We start from the raw sequence: 15,619 nt of genomic DNA, 5'->3' as shown, positions 1-15,619 counted from the left end.
GATCCACTCACTTGGCTGGCCGGATCCAGCCCGTGAAGGCCCTTTTGCTCACCCCTGTTCTAGAATCTGCCCCCAGGATGGCCACATTGGCAACATGCCAGGAGCCTGGGATACATCCTAATATGCACAAAATTGAGCAGATTGCAATGTGGCATTTTTCACTGTCTTCATCTCCTTACAAAAATGACTTTAATGTACCATCTTGATCCAATGAAGACAAGTGGGCCATCACCACAGGAGTTTTGTAATCTCTGAAAATCAAGTCTTCATATTTATAAAGTGGACAGCTTCTAGCTAAAATGTGGAACAGTTTTATATGTTCACGTTTTGAGCACCATTTCCCTTGGACCTCACTAATAATCAAGATAGCAGCTCCTGATAAGTATACATTAATGCCATTTGCAAAGAGATCCTGTGAAGTTACAGTTTACAACAGTATACTACGCAAAGAATTCCACATGATAAGCACCAATAGAACAAATAAAGCAACAAGCATTAACTGTATATTGCAGCAACAATTTACAGGAAATGTGACTAGTATCTTTGATGGTCATATATAATGCTAAGTAGCTACAAAAATAAATCTTGTACTAATTAGACTTTATAGTAATTTGAAACCAGCACTAAGCTCAATTATTTTATATCACAACTGTTTCTCAACTGTACATTATTAAATATATTCACATTTATAGAATTGTAGTCATGTTGCCATGAATAAGTCTGAATTACTGAAACAATTCAACTACAATGCAGTAGTACTGACATCCTAATTATACATACTAACATACACAATTAAATATTGTCAGTCATATATTAAAAGGCTGATGGATACTGAAGAATTCAGTGACACCAATCAGAACCACTCCAAATTAGCATTATATATGATGCACTGTTTTGAAGCACTTTAAACCAAAATTTTAAAAATGGCTAATTACAGTATTTTGTGTGCCAAAGTTTGCACACCTTGGAAAAACCTGGTTTTCAGAGCTTTCTGAAAGTCAGATTCAACTGAAGTATATTAAATTGGGCACTGACAAAATTAAGACTAGGGATGTAAAATTTCAATTAATTGGCTAATCAAATAGCCAATGCAATTTGCATCAACTATTCGATTAGTTGATAAGGGCACCTCCAGCCTACAGCTACACTTCAAAAGCAAAAGCACTACACTGTACTCCCCGTGGCCCTGTACTCCCCGTGGCATTTCAAAATGGCAGTGCTGCATGGACCCCAGACTCCCAACTGTCCTCGGGCTGCACTTGGGGTTTCAAAGTGGCAGATCCTGTGCTCCACACGGTGCTGCCACTTGGAGCCAGGGGTCTGGGCCTGGGCTCCACGCAGCACTGCTGTTTTGAAGCACCCCCTCCAGTCTCCCCCTTTCCCTCCACACACACCCCTTACTGCCGCTTTCTGATAGAGGAAGAGGGGGGAGGAGGGGAGGAAAGCGACTAGTCGTTCATATCCCTGAGACATCTAAAATCCATCAGTCATTTCTAAAAACTTTGGCCTTAATTTCTCCCCTTGACCCCTTCCCCTCATCACTACCACTTTGAAAGAGTAAGAAGAGGTTATTGGTATAAGTTTAGAAATGGGAATCATAAGCTCTGAGTTCACATTCCCAGTCACTCAATTTTTGTTAAAATGGTTCCATTTTGAAAAATGTGTAATCAGTTTCTATTTTTTTTTAAATCACAGCTTTAGAAGAAATATTCGAAAGGGCCCATTTTCACTTTTAAAACTGCCCTGAAAAACTTCACAACCATACATCATAAAATTTTGTGTACAGTTTTGATGGGAACTCTTATGATCTTCCCATACTGAATGGCACTGTGCCATAAATTTATAGACTGTGTGTACTAAAGTCTCTTCTATTACAGTATCCGATGTCTTTGGTGTATGATACCGTAAGCAATCTATTTATATCCTCTATGACATCATACATCTTTTTGCTTCTTTTCCTTTCAAATGGCATTTTTTATAAGATAATTTTTCATGTCACACACTTTAAAACATATTTCAGCCACTTCCCTCACTATGGTTCCAGCAGTTGGGTCACTTTAGTACATGATTAATTATCACTCCGGGATGAGGTTGATGGTGTTTTACAGCCCCCAAGTCACCTTTTAGCAAATTCCAACCCAGTGTTTCTCTCTCAGCAGGCCTCGTTGCCATAGAGATCCCATTACACCAAACATGAGTTCAGCTCTCTATGGCAGTTCAGTCAGACTGTACTGGATATTTAGAACTTAAAGAATTTGAGAATAAACATCTTGTGGCTGCAGGTTTAAAAATACACCGGATTGCTACCTAATCTGCATATCCTAGGTAAGAAAAACATGACCAATCTATTTGGAGGAGGGAGAGAGATTCATTTGCATGCAGTACTAAATGATTACTTTTAAAACTTTTATTGGATCAACTTATGTTGGGGAGAGTAGCTGTTCTAATAAAATATATTGCCTCTCCCTCACATCACCTTGCCTTTCTAATATCCTGGGACCAACAAGGCTACAAAAACACTGCTTACTTTTGAACTGTCACATAAAGCATTGACCTGCAGTAATATATATAAAGCATATATATCCACATCATTTAAAATATTTTAACATTTTTTCTGGAATATCAGCTTGTTGATGTGGTCTCTTTAAATAAAGTAATTTAGTAGTGTTGTACTTGAAAATTAAATGTTTAGGTTGGATACTTCTGATGGTAACTTGACAGATTCTGCAAGAAATTTTGACTAACAGCTCTGCCAGGTTACACTAAATCTTGGCAGGAATTGGCAGGATGTGAAATATTTTCTAGTTAGCAAGACAAAATAGCAAGTCTTCATGGCTTCTAGTTAAAGCAACTATTCAGTGTGGACTATTTACAAACCAAAGTAATAAAACAAAGCAAACCTCAGTAAAAATTAAACTAAACCAAAATGATGCACAGGAACTGTGTACTCAGTTTCTATAAAACAGATTAGAAGTTTTTCACAGAAATTAAAAACAAACAAAAACCTCAGATGATTTTCCACTCAAGCGAGTTTCACATGTTTTTTTCCAGTAAACACACCTCTTTCCAGGACGACTAACAGTTCCTCTATTACCAATAACTGGTGGGTAGATCACAGCTCATATTTAACATTCCATCTTCATACTGCTGCACTGAACACAAAATACCCTGCAACTCTGCGTTCAAGACGTTCAAACAAACAGTGCCCGCCCCTCCAGAGTTTGGATTTCTTCAGAGACAGTTCAAATGCATTTGCTTCCTCCACCTATTCCCCCAGTTCGCGACCCCGGCCGAGGTTACTGGGGAGAGGATTTGGCATGCTTTGTTAGGGTTATTAGCCATTCCCGCTCCTCGCACGGGTTAAGGTTTCTTCCCCTCCTTACCTGCAGGTCTGCTCCGTGCTGGGCAATGGGCGGAGGCGCTGTGGCTAGAGAAAGGGGTGGCACTGCCTTAAGTACCCAGTGGGTCCCCCCCGGTAGGAAGAGATGCCCCGGGGCCAGGCTCTCGAGCCGGTGACCCGGCCGTGTTAGGGGTGGTGGCCGGTAGGTACTTACTGGCTCTGCGGGGGGTGAGCCCCGCATAAGCTGCCGAGGGACAGGAGGATCCACCAGGCGCAGCCAGACGTCTTGGGGGGCATGGCGCTCCGGGGAGCGGCGCCTTCCCCCAGGGCTGCGCGCTCCGGAGCCTCGGGCCACGGGACGCTCCCTGGCGTCCTTTGTTCCGGAGAGTGCAGGCTCGGCTCCCGGTCTCGGTTCCCCGGTGCCTCTGGCCGCCGCCCCTGGCTCCCCCCGCCGCGTCCCCGCCCCCGGGCCGCCCCTCCTGGCCCCGTTGCCCGCTCGGCTCCGGCTCTTTGTCTGCGGCTCCCCGCCTGCTACGGACAGCGACAGCAGAGACTGGCGGCGGGGCCGGGACCCCCGCGCCTCCCTCTCCCGGCCCCTGGGGCAGGAGCGTCGGAACCCCGCCCTGCCCAGACCCGGCCTCTGCGAGCCGAGACCCGCCTGGGCACGGACCCCGCGCACCGCCCTCCTGGCCCCGAGACACCCCTCGGCGCTCCCGCCCTTGCCCCCCCGTCACTCCCAGGTGCGCTCTGGAGCCCCACCCCGCCCGCGTTAACTCCGCGTTAACTCCTCTGCCTGTCAGCCTGCACCCTCCTCAGCCTCACCCCCCCCCCCCAGGCACGGGGCTCAGCGTTAGAACCCCCACCCCTCCACCCCTCCACCCCTCAGCCCCTCAGCCCTGGCCCCTTAGCTCTAGAGACCTCACCTCAGCTCTGACCCATCATCTCCAGAGCTCTCACCCCAGTCATCTCCTCAGCTCTCCTGCCCTCACCCCTAGTCATCCCTGCCTCACCTCAGCCATCCCCCCAGGCTCCAGATCCTTCACCTCTCAGTTACCCTGCCTCACCTCAGCCACCCCCTACGCTCCAGATCCTTCACCTCTCAGTTACCCTGCCTCACCTCAGCCATCCCCCCAGGCTCCAGATCCTTCACCTCTCAGTTACCCTGCCTCACCTCAGCCACCCCCTACGCTCCAGATCCTTCACCTCTCAGTTACCCTGCCTCACCTCAGCCATCCCCCCAGGCTCCAGATCCTTCACCTCTCAGTTACCCTGCCTCACCTCAGCCCTCCCCCCAGGCTCCAGATCCTTCACCTCTCAGTTACCCTGCCTCACCTCAGCCACCCCCTACGCTCCAGATCCTTCACCTCTCAGTTACCCTGCCTCACCTCAGCCACCCCCTACGCTCCAGATCCTTCACCTCTCAGTTACCCTGCCTCACCTCAGCCACCCCCTACGCTCCAGATCCTTCACCTCTCAGTTACCCTGCCTCACCTCAGCCATCCCCCCAGGCTCCAGATCCTTCACCTCTCAGTTACCCTGCCTCACCTCAGCCACCCCCTACGCTCCAGATCCTTCACCTCTCAGTTACCCTGCCTCACCTCAGCCATCCCCCCAGGCTCCAGATCCTTCACCTCTCAGTTACCCTGCCTCACCTCAGCCACCCCCTACGCTCCAGATCCTTCACCTCTCAGTTACCCTGCCTCACCTCAGCCATCCCCCCAGGCTCCAGATCCTTCACCTCTCAGTTACCCTGCCTCACCTCAGCCATCTCCCCAGGCTCCAGATCCTTCACCTCTCAGTTACCCTGCCTCACCTCAGCCATCCCCCCAGGCTCCAGATCCTTCACCTCTCAGTTACCCTGCCTCACCTCAGCCACCCCCTACGCTCCAGATCCTTCTACTCTCAGTTACCCTGCCTCACCTCAGCCATCCCCCCAGACTCCAGATCCTTCACCTCTCAGTTACCCTGCCTCACCTCAGCCATCTCCCCAGGCTCCAGATCCTTCACCTCTCAGTTACCCTGCCTCACCTCAGCCACCCCCTACGCTCCAGATCCTTCACCTCTCAGTTACCCTGCCTCACCTCAGCCATCCCCCCAGGCTCCAGATCCTTCACCTCTCAGTTACCCTGCCTCACCTCAGCCATCCCCCCAGGCTCCAGATCCTTCACCTCTCAGTTACCCTGCCTCACCTCAGCCACCCCCTACGCTCCAGATCCTTCACCTCTCAGTTACCCTGCCTCACCTCAGCCATCCCCCCAGGCTCCAGATCCTTCACCTCTCAGTTACCCTGCCTCACCTCAGCCATCCCCTACGCTCCAGATCCTTCACCTCTCAGTTACCCTGCCTCACCTCAGCCACCCCCTACGCTCCAGATCCTTCACCTCTCAGTTACCCTGCCTCACCTCAGCCATCCCCTACGCTCCAGATCCTTCACCTCTCAGTTACCCTGCCTCACCTCAGCCATCCCCCCAGGCTCCAGATCCTTCACCTCTCAGTTACCCTGCCTCACCTCAGCCACCCCCTACGCTCCCGATCCTTCACCTCTCAGTTACCCTGCCTCACCTCAGCCACCCCCTACGCTCCAGATCCTTCACCTCTCAGTTACCCTGCCTCACCTCAGCCACCCCCTACGCTCCAGATCCTTCACCTCTCAGTTACCCTGCCTCACCTCAGCCACCCCCCAGGCTCCAGATCCTTCACCTCTCAGTTACCCTGCCTCACCTCAGCCACCCCCTACGCTCCAGATCCTTCACCTCTCAGTTACCCTGCCTCACCTCAGCCATCCCCCCAGGCTCCAGATCCTTCACCTCTCAGTTACCCTGCCTCACCTCAGCCACCCCCTACGCTCCAGATCCTTCACCTCTCAGTTACCCTGCCTCACCTCAGCCATCCCCCCAGGCTCCAGATCCTTCACCTCTCAGTTACCCTGCCTCACCTCAGCCACCCCCTACGCTCCAGATCCTTCACCTCTCAGTTACCCTGCCTCACCTCAGCCATCCCCCCAGGCTCCAGATCCTTCACCTCTCAGTTACCCTGCCTCACCTCAGCCACCCCCTACGCTCCCGATCCTTCACCTCTCAGTTACCCTGCCTCACCTCAGCCACCCCCTACGCTCCAGATCCTTCACCTCTCAGTTACCCTGCCTCACCTCAGCCATCCCCCCAGGCTCCAGATCCTTCACCTCTCAGTTACCCTGCCTCACCTCAGCCATCGCCCCAGGCTCCAGATCCTTCACCTCTCAGTTACCCTGCCTCACCTCAGCCATCGCCCCAGGCTCCAGATCCTTCACCTCTCAGTTACCCTGCCTCACCTCAGCCATCCCCCCAGGCTCCAGATCCTTCACCTCTCAGTTACCCTGCCTCACCTCAGCCATCCCCCCAGGCTCCAGATCCTTCACCTCTCAGTTACCCTGCCTCACCTCAGCCATCCCCCCAGGCTCCAGATCCTTCACCTCTCAGTTACCCTGCCTCACCTCAGCCATCCCCCCAGGCTCCAGATCCTTCACCTCTCAGTTACCCTGCCTCACCTCAGCCATCCCCCCAGGCTCCAGATCCTTCACCTCTCAGTTACCCTGCCTCACCTCAGCCACCCCCTACGCTCCAGATCCTTCACCTCTCAGTTACCCTGCCTCACCTCAGCCACCCCCCAGGCTCCAGATCCTTCACCTCTCAGTTACCCTGCCTCACCTCAGCCACCCCCTACGCTCCAGATCCTTCACCTCTCAGTTACCCTGCCTCACCTCAGCCATCCCCCCAGGCTCCAGATCCTTCACCTCTCAGTTACCCTGCCTCACCTCAGCCACCCCCTACGCTCCAGATCCTTCACCTCTCAGTTACCCTGCCTCACCTCAGCCATCCCCCCAGGCTCCAGATCCTTCACCTCTCAGTTACCCTGCCTCACCTCAGCCACCCCCTACGCTCCAGATCCTTCACCTCTCAGTTACCCTGCCTCACCTCAGCCATCCCCCCAGGCTCCAGATCCTTCACCTCTCAGTTACCCTGCCTCACCTCAGCCACCCCCTACGCTCCAGATCCTTCACCTCTCAGTTACCCTGCCTCACCTCAGCCATCCCCTACGCTCCAGATCCTTCACCTCTCAGTTACCCTGCCTCACCTCAGCCACCCCCTACGCTCCAGATCCTTCACCTCTCAGTTACCCTGCCTCACCTCAGCCACCCCCTACGCTCCAGATCCTTCACCTCTCAGTTACCCTGCCTCACCTCAGCCACCCCCTACGCTCCAGATCCTTTACCTCTCAGTTACCCTGCCTCCCCCCAGGCTCCAGATCCTTCACCTCTCAGTTACCCTGCCTCCCCCCAGGCTCCAGATCCTTCACCTCTCAGTTACCCTGCTTACCTCAGCCACCCCCTACGCTCCAGATCCTTCACCTCTCAGTTACCCTGCCTCACCTCAGCCACCCCCTACGCTCCAGATCCTTCACCTCTCAGTTACCCTGCCTCACCTCAGCCATCCCCCAGGCTCCAGATCCTTCACCTCTCAGTTACCCTGCCTCACCTCAGCCACCCCTACACTCCAGATCCTTCACCTCTCAGTTACCCTGCCTCACCTCAGCCACCCCCTACGCTCCAGATCCTTCACCTCTCAGTTACCCTGCCTCACCTCAGCCACCCCCTACGCTCCAGATCCTTCACCTCTCAGTTACCCTGTCTCACCTCAGCCATCCCCCCAGGCTCTAGATCCTTCACCTCTCAGTTACCCTGCCTCACCTCAGCCATTCCCCCAGGCTCCAGATCCTTCACCTCTCAGTTACCCTGCCTCACCTCAGCCATCCCCCCAGGCTCCAGATCCTTCACCTCTCAGTTACCCTGCCTCACCTCAGCCATCCCCCCAGGCTCCAGATCCTTCACCTCTCAGTTACCCTGCCTCACCTCAGCACTGACCTTTCAGCTGTAGTAGCCTCCCTCCCCCATCATTTTAGCTTAGCTAAGCCCTAACGCCCAGTTAACTCTCAGCACTGACGCCCCACCCCATTCAGCCCGTTACACCTCCAGTAAGGACCCTGTATCAGCCATCTTCCTGGAACCCTCACATACACACCCCTAGGTTCTAACCTCCCACTCACTGGAACTTTTCCAGCCTGTTATCTCTCCTCACCCAATATTGGTCCACAACGGAAGGGAGTGTTTGAGTCACTAGGAGAATCCTGATTCCTTATGACTGGCTGACATCCCATCCCACTGCCCATCAATGTGCCAAGGTGTCACACCTATACCAAAAGAACTGCCAAAACTCCCATCCTTGCAGACCACCTGAAGCTCATCAATTCTAAGGCAAAGTCAAAGCTCAAATGACTTTTCTCTCCATTATCTAGTCCTAGCAACTGACACTGCACTTGGATAGGTCTCATTAACCTGGTTGTTCCTCTATAACAATGCTTAAAGAGACTCTCAGACCAGTACCAGGATTGATGCTATTTGATCTTTCTCCATCTGTAGGCCCTAAACCTAATCTATCCATTTCCATCCCTAGTTCCCTGCCAGTAGCTAAAGTAGCTGAGACAGGAGGGGGAGCTCCTGATGCACCTGCCATGTAGGAAAGGGAGCTGTGTGGGAGCACTGTTTAGCTAAGCAGGGAGAAGCCAGGGAACTCATATCTCAGTAAAAGTGGGAGTGCCATACTTCTCCCACAACTGCCTCTTTAGTTCTTGATTCTAGACTATCCTATGTCTTTCCATCCTTGGATCCTAGTATCTTTCCTACCTAACCCATCTCTAGGGCTATGTCTAGACTGGCCAGTTTTTCCCGAAAATCAGCCGCTTTTCCAGAAAAACTTGCCAGCTGTCTACACTGGCCGCTTGAATTTCTGCAAAAGCACTAACTTCCTACTGTAAGAAATCAGTGCTTCTTGCGGAAATACTATGCTGCTCCCATTCGGGCAAAAGTCCCTTTTGCGCAAAACTGAGATTTGTTTTCCACAAAAAAGCCCCGAACGTGAAAATGGCGATCGGGGCTTTTTTGCAGAAAAGTGCGTCTAGATTGGCCATGGACGCTTTTCCACAAAAAGTGCTTTTGCGGAAAAGCGTCCATGCCAATCGAGACGCTCTGTTCCGAACACGCTTTTAATGGAAAACTTTTCCGTTAAAAGCATTTCCGGAAAATCATGCCAGTCTAGACGTAGCCTAGTAGTATTTGCTATTGATCACTAGTCAATGCCCTTTTTTTTCAGTATTTACTCAATGTCAGTAGGTAAACTCTTTGGGGCAGAGACTGTTTTTTATGTACAGTATCAGAGCACACTGTCCACTCTAAAAACAAACTAATAGAATGTTCCTAATATTTTTTTAAATAGAAGTTATAAACAGTAGCTATTCCTCCAACTCTTCTGGAGAACGGGAGGAAAGGACAGAGCATCCATATCCAAGACACTGGAGGTATTCTAGGGTCATAAAATGAATGTCCTGGTCCCTTGTAAACATCAGAAGCAAATGAGTGCTACAGTCCTAGTCAAGTCTGAATCAATTTGGCTAGAGACAATCTCCGTAGAATACGCATTCCAGGCAGGCCTGATGACAGTGGGGGAAAGGGGGCGGGGTGCAAAGGGGGCAATTGCACAGGGGCCTGGTATTTCAAAGGACTCAGGGCTCCCAGCTGCTGCTATTGCAGCAACAGCGGCAGCCAGGACCCCAGACCCCTTTGAATTGCCACTGAAGCACTGCTCTGCCACTCCCCAGGGTTTAGAGAGCTTGGGGGAGGGGGCCCTGCGCCATGCACTGGGCGGTGCTAAGGACTGACTGCCCTTGGCCCTGCCCTGTCTGCCCAAGGCTCCGCCCCTTCTGGGGCAGAGAGCCACCCCCTCCACACGTAGGCCCTAGGCCTGCTGTGACTGTTGGCTTCCAGGACAAATCACTTCAAGGCAGCACGAGCAAAATGCATCAGTTTCCAGAGAAAATGAATGAATGGCACAGGTGGTGTAGAATTGGTTTCCAAAATATTAACAGACGGGAAGACTCACGGAGACAGGTACATGGAGTTTACATGGCACCCAAATGGGTAGGAAGAGAGGCTTTTTCTCTTCCAGTTTTCAGTGACAGATTAAATCAATTGATTGAGAATGGGTAATATCAGTTTGATAAGAATTTTAATAATCTCTTTTCTAATGTTGACTAACCTGTTCATAAATTGAAGAAGGCAGATGCAGAGAAGTTGCCAGGGTTTCTTTAGGTGTCATTTTTCATTGACCTGGTGATCTTGCCATGCCTGTAGGGAAGAGAGCCAGAAAGAGAATGCTGCCATGTGCTATTTTATGGGTCAGGGATATGGCTCAGTGCACAGGACCACATAGGGTATGAAAGAAGACAAGTCAGAGCAGGAGAACCCCAAAGTCTGGACTCAGATCACTTGCCAGAGCAAAAGGATTTGGTCTTGGCTGGAAGAGTTAAATTAAGTTAATGGAGATTGCCTATTTCCTAGAACTGCAAGGGACCTTGAAAGGTTGTTGAGTCCAGTTGCCTGCTTTCACAGCAGGACCAAATACCATCCCTGACACATTTTTGCCCCAAATGATCTCTGCAAGGATTGAACTCACAGCCCTGGATTTAGCAGGCCAATGCTCAAACCACTGAACTGTCCCTCCCCCACTCATACTAGAAGACTGTGGCATGTCAAGGGTGGAGAAGATTTCCAAAAGAGATGGAGGAAAAAAAGGCGAGTAGACTTTAGAGCAGGGGTCAGCAACCTATGGCTCACTTAGGACCCAAATATGGCTCACAGCTCAAGTTCACCCACCCCTCCCCCCAACAGAGAGCCCCCACTGGTGATCCAGTCTCATGCTTCTAGTTGGGGTCAGCACCAGCTTCCTGCAGGGGGCAGGGAAGCCTTGAGGCTCTGTGCCAAATCTGGCTTGTGGGGAAGCATGCGCGTGCTTCCTTAGCTACCCTACCTTTCCCAGTGCTCTGGGGAGGAGGGACGTGGGAGCTGTGCAGCCTCCCCTTGCTTGACGATCACCAGAGAGAGCACATGCAGCTGTACCAGTTGTGCTGGGGGTGCACAGTGAGCGTACATGTGCTGGGAGAGGGGGCGGGCATATAAAATGGTGGCAGAGGATCTGGATTTGGGGACGAGGAGCAGCTGGATTTCCTAAAGGAATGGCACGTCCCGGCTCCTGCCCTGAGACCTTGCTCCTGCCCGCTGGCCAGAGTGAGATGTCTCAGTTGGGGGCCACGTCAGTGAAGGTTGGAGGGTTTTTTTGGGGTGGGTCCACAACTGATTTTTCTGTAGGACAGTGGCCCCGACCCAAAAAAGGTACCCCACCCCTGCCATAAAAAAATACAATGTTGAAACCTTACGTGATGGACATAATATTTTACTTTATTTAAAAATGAAATCTGGCTAACAAGCCCCCAGTGGGGCCGAGCCCCCATCTGGCTGCAGTGTCATAACACTCCTACACACACCTCAGTCCTGAGCCCATCATACACCTGAACACCCTGCTCTGATCCCTTTATACTCCTACATCCCCAAGCTCCTGCACCCCTATATGTCCAATCCCTGCCATAACACTCCAGCACCACTCCAATACCACAGACATGTGTCCACAAAATACACCTCAGCCCAGACTCCTGCACCCCACATCCCTAGCCCTCACTATAAGATTGACAAAACTTCAAAGAAATGTTCAAAAAGATGCAGCAGCAGAAGTCCCATTAAATAAATTCTGTGAGTACTTTTAATTATTACTATTATTAATCATTATGTCAATTATCAGTCATATTAAGTTGTATATTTTCTGTCATGCAAAAAATGGGCGTTCTTATTCTCTTTCTATGGGTTTCTCTTTGTTGACCACTTGTTCTGAATTTTGATGTAGTTTGGCTCTTTGGTTTGAAAAGGTTGCTGACCCCTGCTTTAGAGAAACATAAGACAGTTCAGTATTGGCAGTGGTTCACCCAGGAAGAGAAATAGAGCATAGCGCCCTTTGCCAGAAAGTCATTAATTCAAATCCAGTCAAGATCAATACGGGTTGAATTTCTCTAGTCTAACAACATCCATGTTCTGGTGTGATTTTAGTTAGCTGGATGTCCACTTATCCATGGGTATAGCCAAATTTCCCATGGTCCCATAAAGTTTGTTTATAGCCACCAGTTCTGGCTTTCAGTGTTCTGTGCTGTTATTTAGCTCTAATTTACCCCCTAACTGTCTTTTAAGAGCCCATAGAGAATAGTGATAGAAATGCAGCCGTGTTAATCTGGTCTAGCTGAAACAAAAGACAGAACTATATAGCACTTTAAACACTAACAAGATGGTTTATTAGATGATGAGCTTTTGTGGGCCAGACCCACTTCCTCAGATCAATATGTGGAAGAAAATTGGCACAACCATATATACCAAAGTGATACAATAAAAAAAAATGAACGCACGTTAAACTGACAAATGAAATTTTAGAACAGAGTGGGGGTGAGGAGGGAAGGTTAGTGTCTGTGAGATAATGACATAGGGGTAATGATTACCCAGTAAGCAGTGGACAAGTTAGTAATGCTGTTAGATACTATTGACCTCTGGTGGTCTGGCAAATCCTGTGGTTCAGCACAGGTCAGGTCCTAGGGGTGCCAGACTAGAGAGGTTCAACCTGTAGTGCCTAAGTGCCAGACTTCCCAGTGGCCTCAGTTAAATGAACTGGTGGTCTAAGTCTGCTTCAGAGAAGGCAGCAGTCACCATCACAGTTAAGATCACGTTGCCACCTTGGTAGCAGTTTCAGTACAGCGGGCAAGGAATTAAATAAGTCTTGCAGGCTGAACTGCTCTCTGATCGCTAGTGATAGTTCCAAGCAACAGTTGAATCATATTGACAGGGCAGTGGGGAGGAAGTTTCTCTGAAGCTGCCCCTGCTGTTCTGAGGATACATAGAGGGCTTTCTTCTCCAGAGTTATTAATCCAGCATCTTTCACTAGTGCTAATTTTATGTACACAAAACCTTGCATTTCCTAGTAATTGGACATTCTTTCTTCTAGAGGAGATTCTTGCTTCCCGGGCTTGCAGTATTTGAAAGGATTGCAGAAGCATCATATTTCACTCCCTCAGAAAAACTACCTCAAGAGCAACATCTCTAGTCAATTTAGAAGTTGTGCTGACAGGGGTCCTATTGAGCTTTTTTTCTGCCAAAAGCACAGTAGTTCACAACACATGGTCTGAATGGATATGGAAAAGCCCTATACTACCCCTCTTGGGGAATGGAGGGGTTCAGACTTCTAGATCATTGCACTTAACTTGCCAGCTGTCTACACTGGCCACTTGAATTTCCGCAAAAGCACTGACGATCTTATGTAAGATTGTCAGGCTACGTCTAGACTGGCCCCTTCTTCGGAAGAGGCATGCTAATTTCTAACTTTGGAATAGGGAAATCTGCGGGGGATTTAAATATCCCCCGCGGGATTTAAATAAACATGGCTGCCGCTTTTTTCCGGCTTGGGGAAAAGCCGGAAAAGAGCGTCCAGACTGGCGCGATCCTCCGGAATAAAGCCCTTTTCCGGAGGATCTCTTATTCCTCCTTTCAAGGAGGATTTCCCTATTCCAAAGTTAGAAATTAGCATGCCTCTTCCGAAGAAGGGGCCAGTCTAGACGTAGCCTCGGTGTTTTTGAGGAAATACTATGCTGCTCCCGTTCGGGCAAAAGTCTTTTTCCAAAAAACTTTTGCACGAAAGGGCCAGTGTAGACAGCAGAGATTTGTTTTATGCAAAAAAGCCCCGATCGTGAAAATGGCTATCAGGGCTTTTTTGCGGAAAAGCGCGTCTAGATTGGCCATGGACACTTTTCCGCAAAAAGTGCTTTTGTGGAAAAGCATCCTGCCAATCTAGACGCTCTTTTCCAAAAATGCTTTTAACGGAAAACTTTTCTGTTAAAAGCATTTCCGGAAAAATCATGCCAGTCTAGACGTAGCCATCCAGAATAAATTAATCCCCACTAACACTTTTTTTTTCATTTGGAATATTTTCACACCTCGTACATTCACTTTGAGGAATTAGTGACTAGCAATTAGGAAAAGGGGAAATTCAGTAAATGCCCATTATTTACTAGGTCATCCCAGTGATTTCAGTTCAGAATTCCCTCTCTTTTGGTAAATATCTGATATGGGCTCTATTCTTTTATGTATCTGAAAGGGTCCTTCTGATCCAAAACCCAGATATGAAGCAGCCATTTCCCTGTAAGCCCTGTTTGACACATGATCTTGCCAATATAATTATTTGAGTATGCCTATCTGTGAAGGGGTGTGCCAACCTAGCACTGGGGATTCAAGGATTAACCCTGTGCCCCTAACAGGGGAGGCCCCAACCCCACAGCCCTGCTGGGCTTGCTTCAGCTGGAGACCAAGTATAAAGACTTGTGAAGCAGCTCAGTCTGAACTAGCTGCTGATGAGGAAGGAGGTGCCCAGGAGCTGCAGACAGACCGAGGCATAGGGGCCAGTCAGCCAGAAACTGCAACAGAAGAGGTATGGCAGACTACACTGGAGAGATGGGTAGGAAGTAGCCCAGGGCGGGGAGTTGTACCCCAGATGCTCGGTGTGTTTTGGTGGGATTCTCCACTGGTGGAACACTGCACTGTTGACAGGGCCCATAGCTGGGACGCAGTGGAGAGTGGGCATGGGTCCTTTTACCCCATCCTCCTCAACCCCATGTAGGGATCTACACCCTATGGCTAGTATCTGTGGCTGGTAGGCCATGCTGCCCTGTGGGAAGAGAGGTGCATCAATAGCTCCTAGGTGAGAGGGCCAGGGCTGCAACCCCTTGCTGTGTGTCTCCCTAAACTTCGGCCTCCCAGAAGCAAGGAGCGGCCCATGGTGGGTTGCTCACTTGAGGAGTCCCTGTGCTGTTCATTCTTTCTGAAGCGTGTGGCGCTGGCCCCTGGGCGAAGACAGGACACTGAACTAGGGGAAGGTGGGGCTGGCGCAGCGTGGCTGTTCTTACGGGCTTATCAGCAAGGATGGAAGAGGCAAGGTGTGGCCGTTAATCACCTCGCCCCAGGTAGAAGGATGGGAGAGGTGATGGGTGGTGGTTAACCGCCTCACCACACCCTGCAAGAGCCCCAGGCCAAAAGGTGGAACACTGAGATCTACTCTCAGATGCCTGCATCCCTAGTGGAGCGAGAACACCCTGCCTGAACCATGGAGCAGGTCTGGAGCAAGGTGAAGGAGCTCCATCTGGAGTATGTGAGGGCCACCGAGAACAGCGCACACTCAGGGGCAGGACCCCACACCTGCCCCTACTATGCCGAGCTCCACCACATCCTGGGGTCTGGGGAAACTTCTTCCCCCACCCATCCTTGTGGAC

At 50.4% G+C, this 15,619-nt stretch overlaps 1 protein-coding gene across 4 annotated transcripts in view; it reads right to left on the bottom strand.

Moving 5' to 3' along the window:
* Positions 1-3,810, bottom strand: part of CPAMD8 (C3 and PZP like alpha-2-macroglobulin domain containing 8) — a 171,509-nt gene extending 167,699 nt beyond the window's left edge. For 2 of the 4 annotated variants that reach the window (XR_012896754.1, XM_075903346.1), the window contains exon 1: positions 3,555-3,810. Coding sequence is in view for 3 of the 4 variants with exons in the window: in XM_075903346.1 (XP_075759461.1) it covers positions 3,555-3,637 (83 nt within the window). In the remaining variant the exon portion in view is untranslated. The remainder of the gene's footprint in view (positions 1-3,554) is intronic. The other 2 variants (XM_075903344.1, XM_075903345.1) reach the window with 1 other exon arrangement.
* Between the last annotated feature and the right edge of the window lie 11,809 nt (positions 3,811-15,619).

Source organism: Pelodiscus sinensis, chromosome 19 (assembly GCF_049634645.1).
Source record: "Pelodiscus sinensis isolate JC-2024 chromosome 19, ASM4963464v1, whole genome shotgun sequence".
Taxonomy (NCBI): Eukaryota; Metazoa; Chordata; order Testudines; family Trionychidae; genus Pelodiscus; species Pelodiscus sinensis.
The sequence above is the reverse complement of the archived record's forward strand: the minus strand, read 5'-3'. Positions and strand labels throughout refer to the sequence as shown.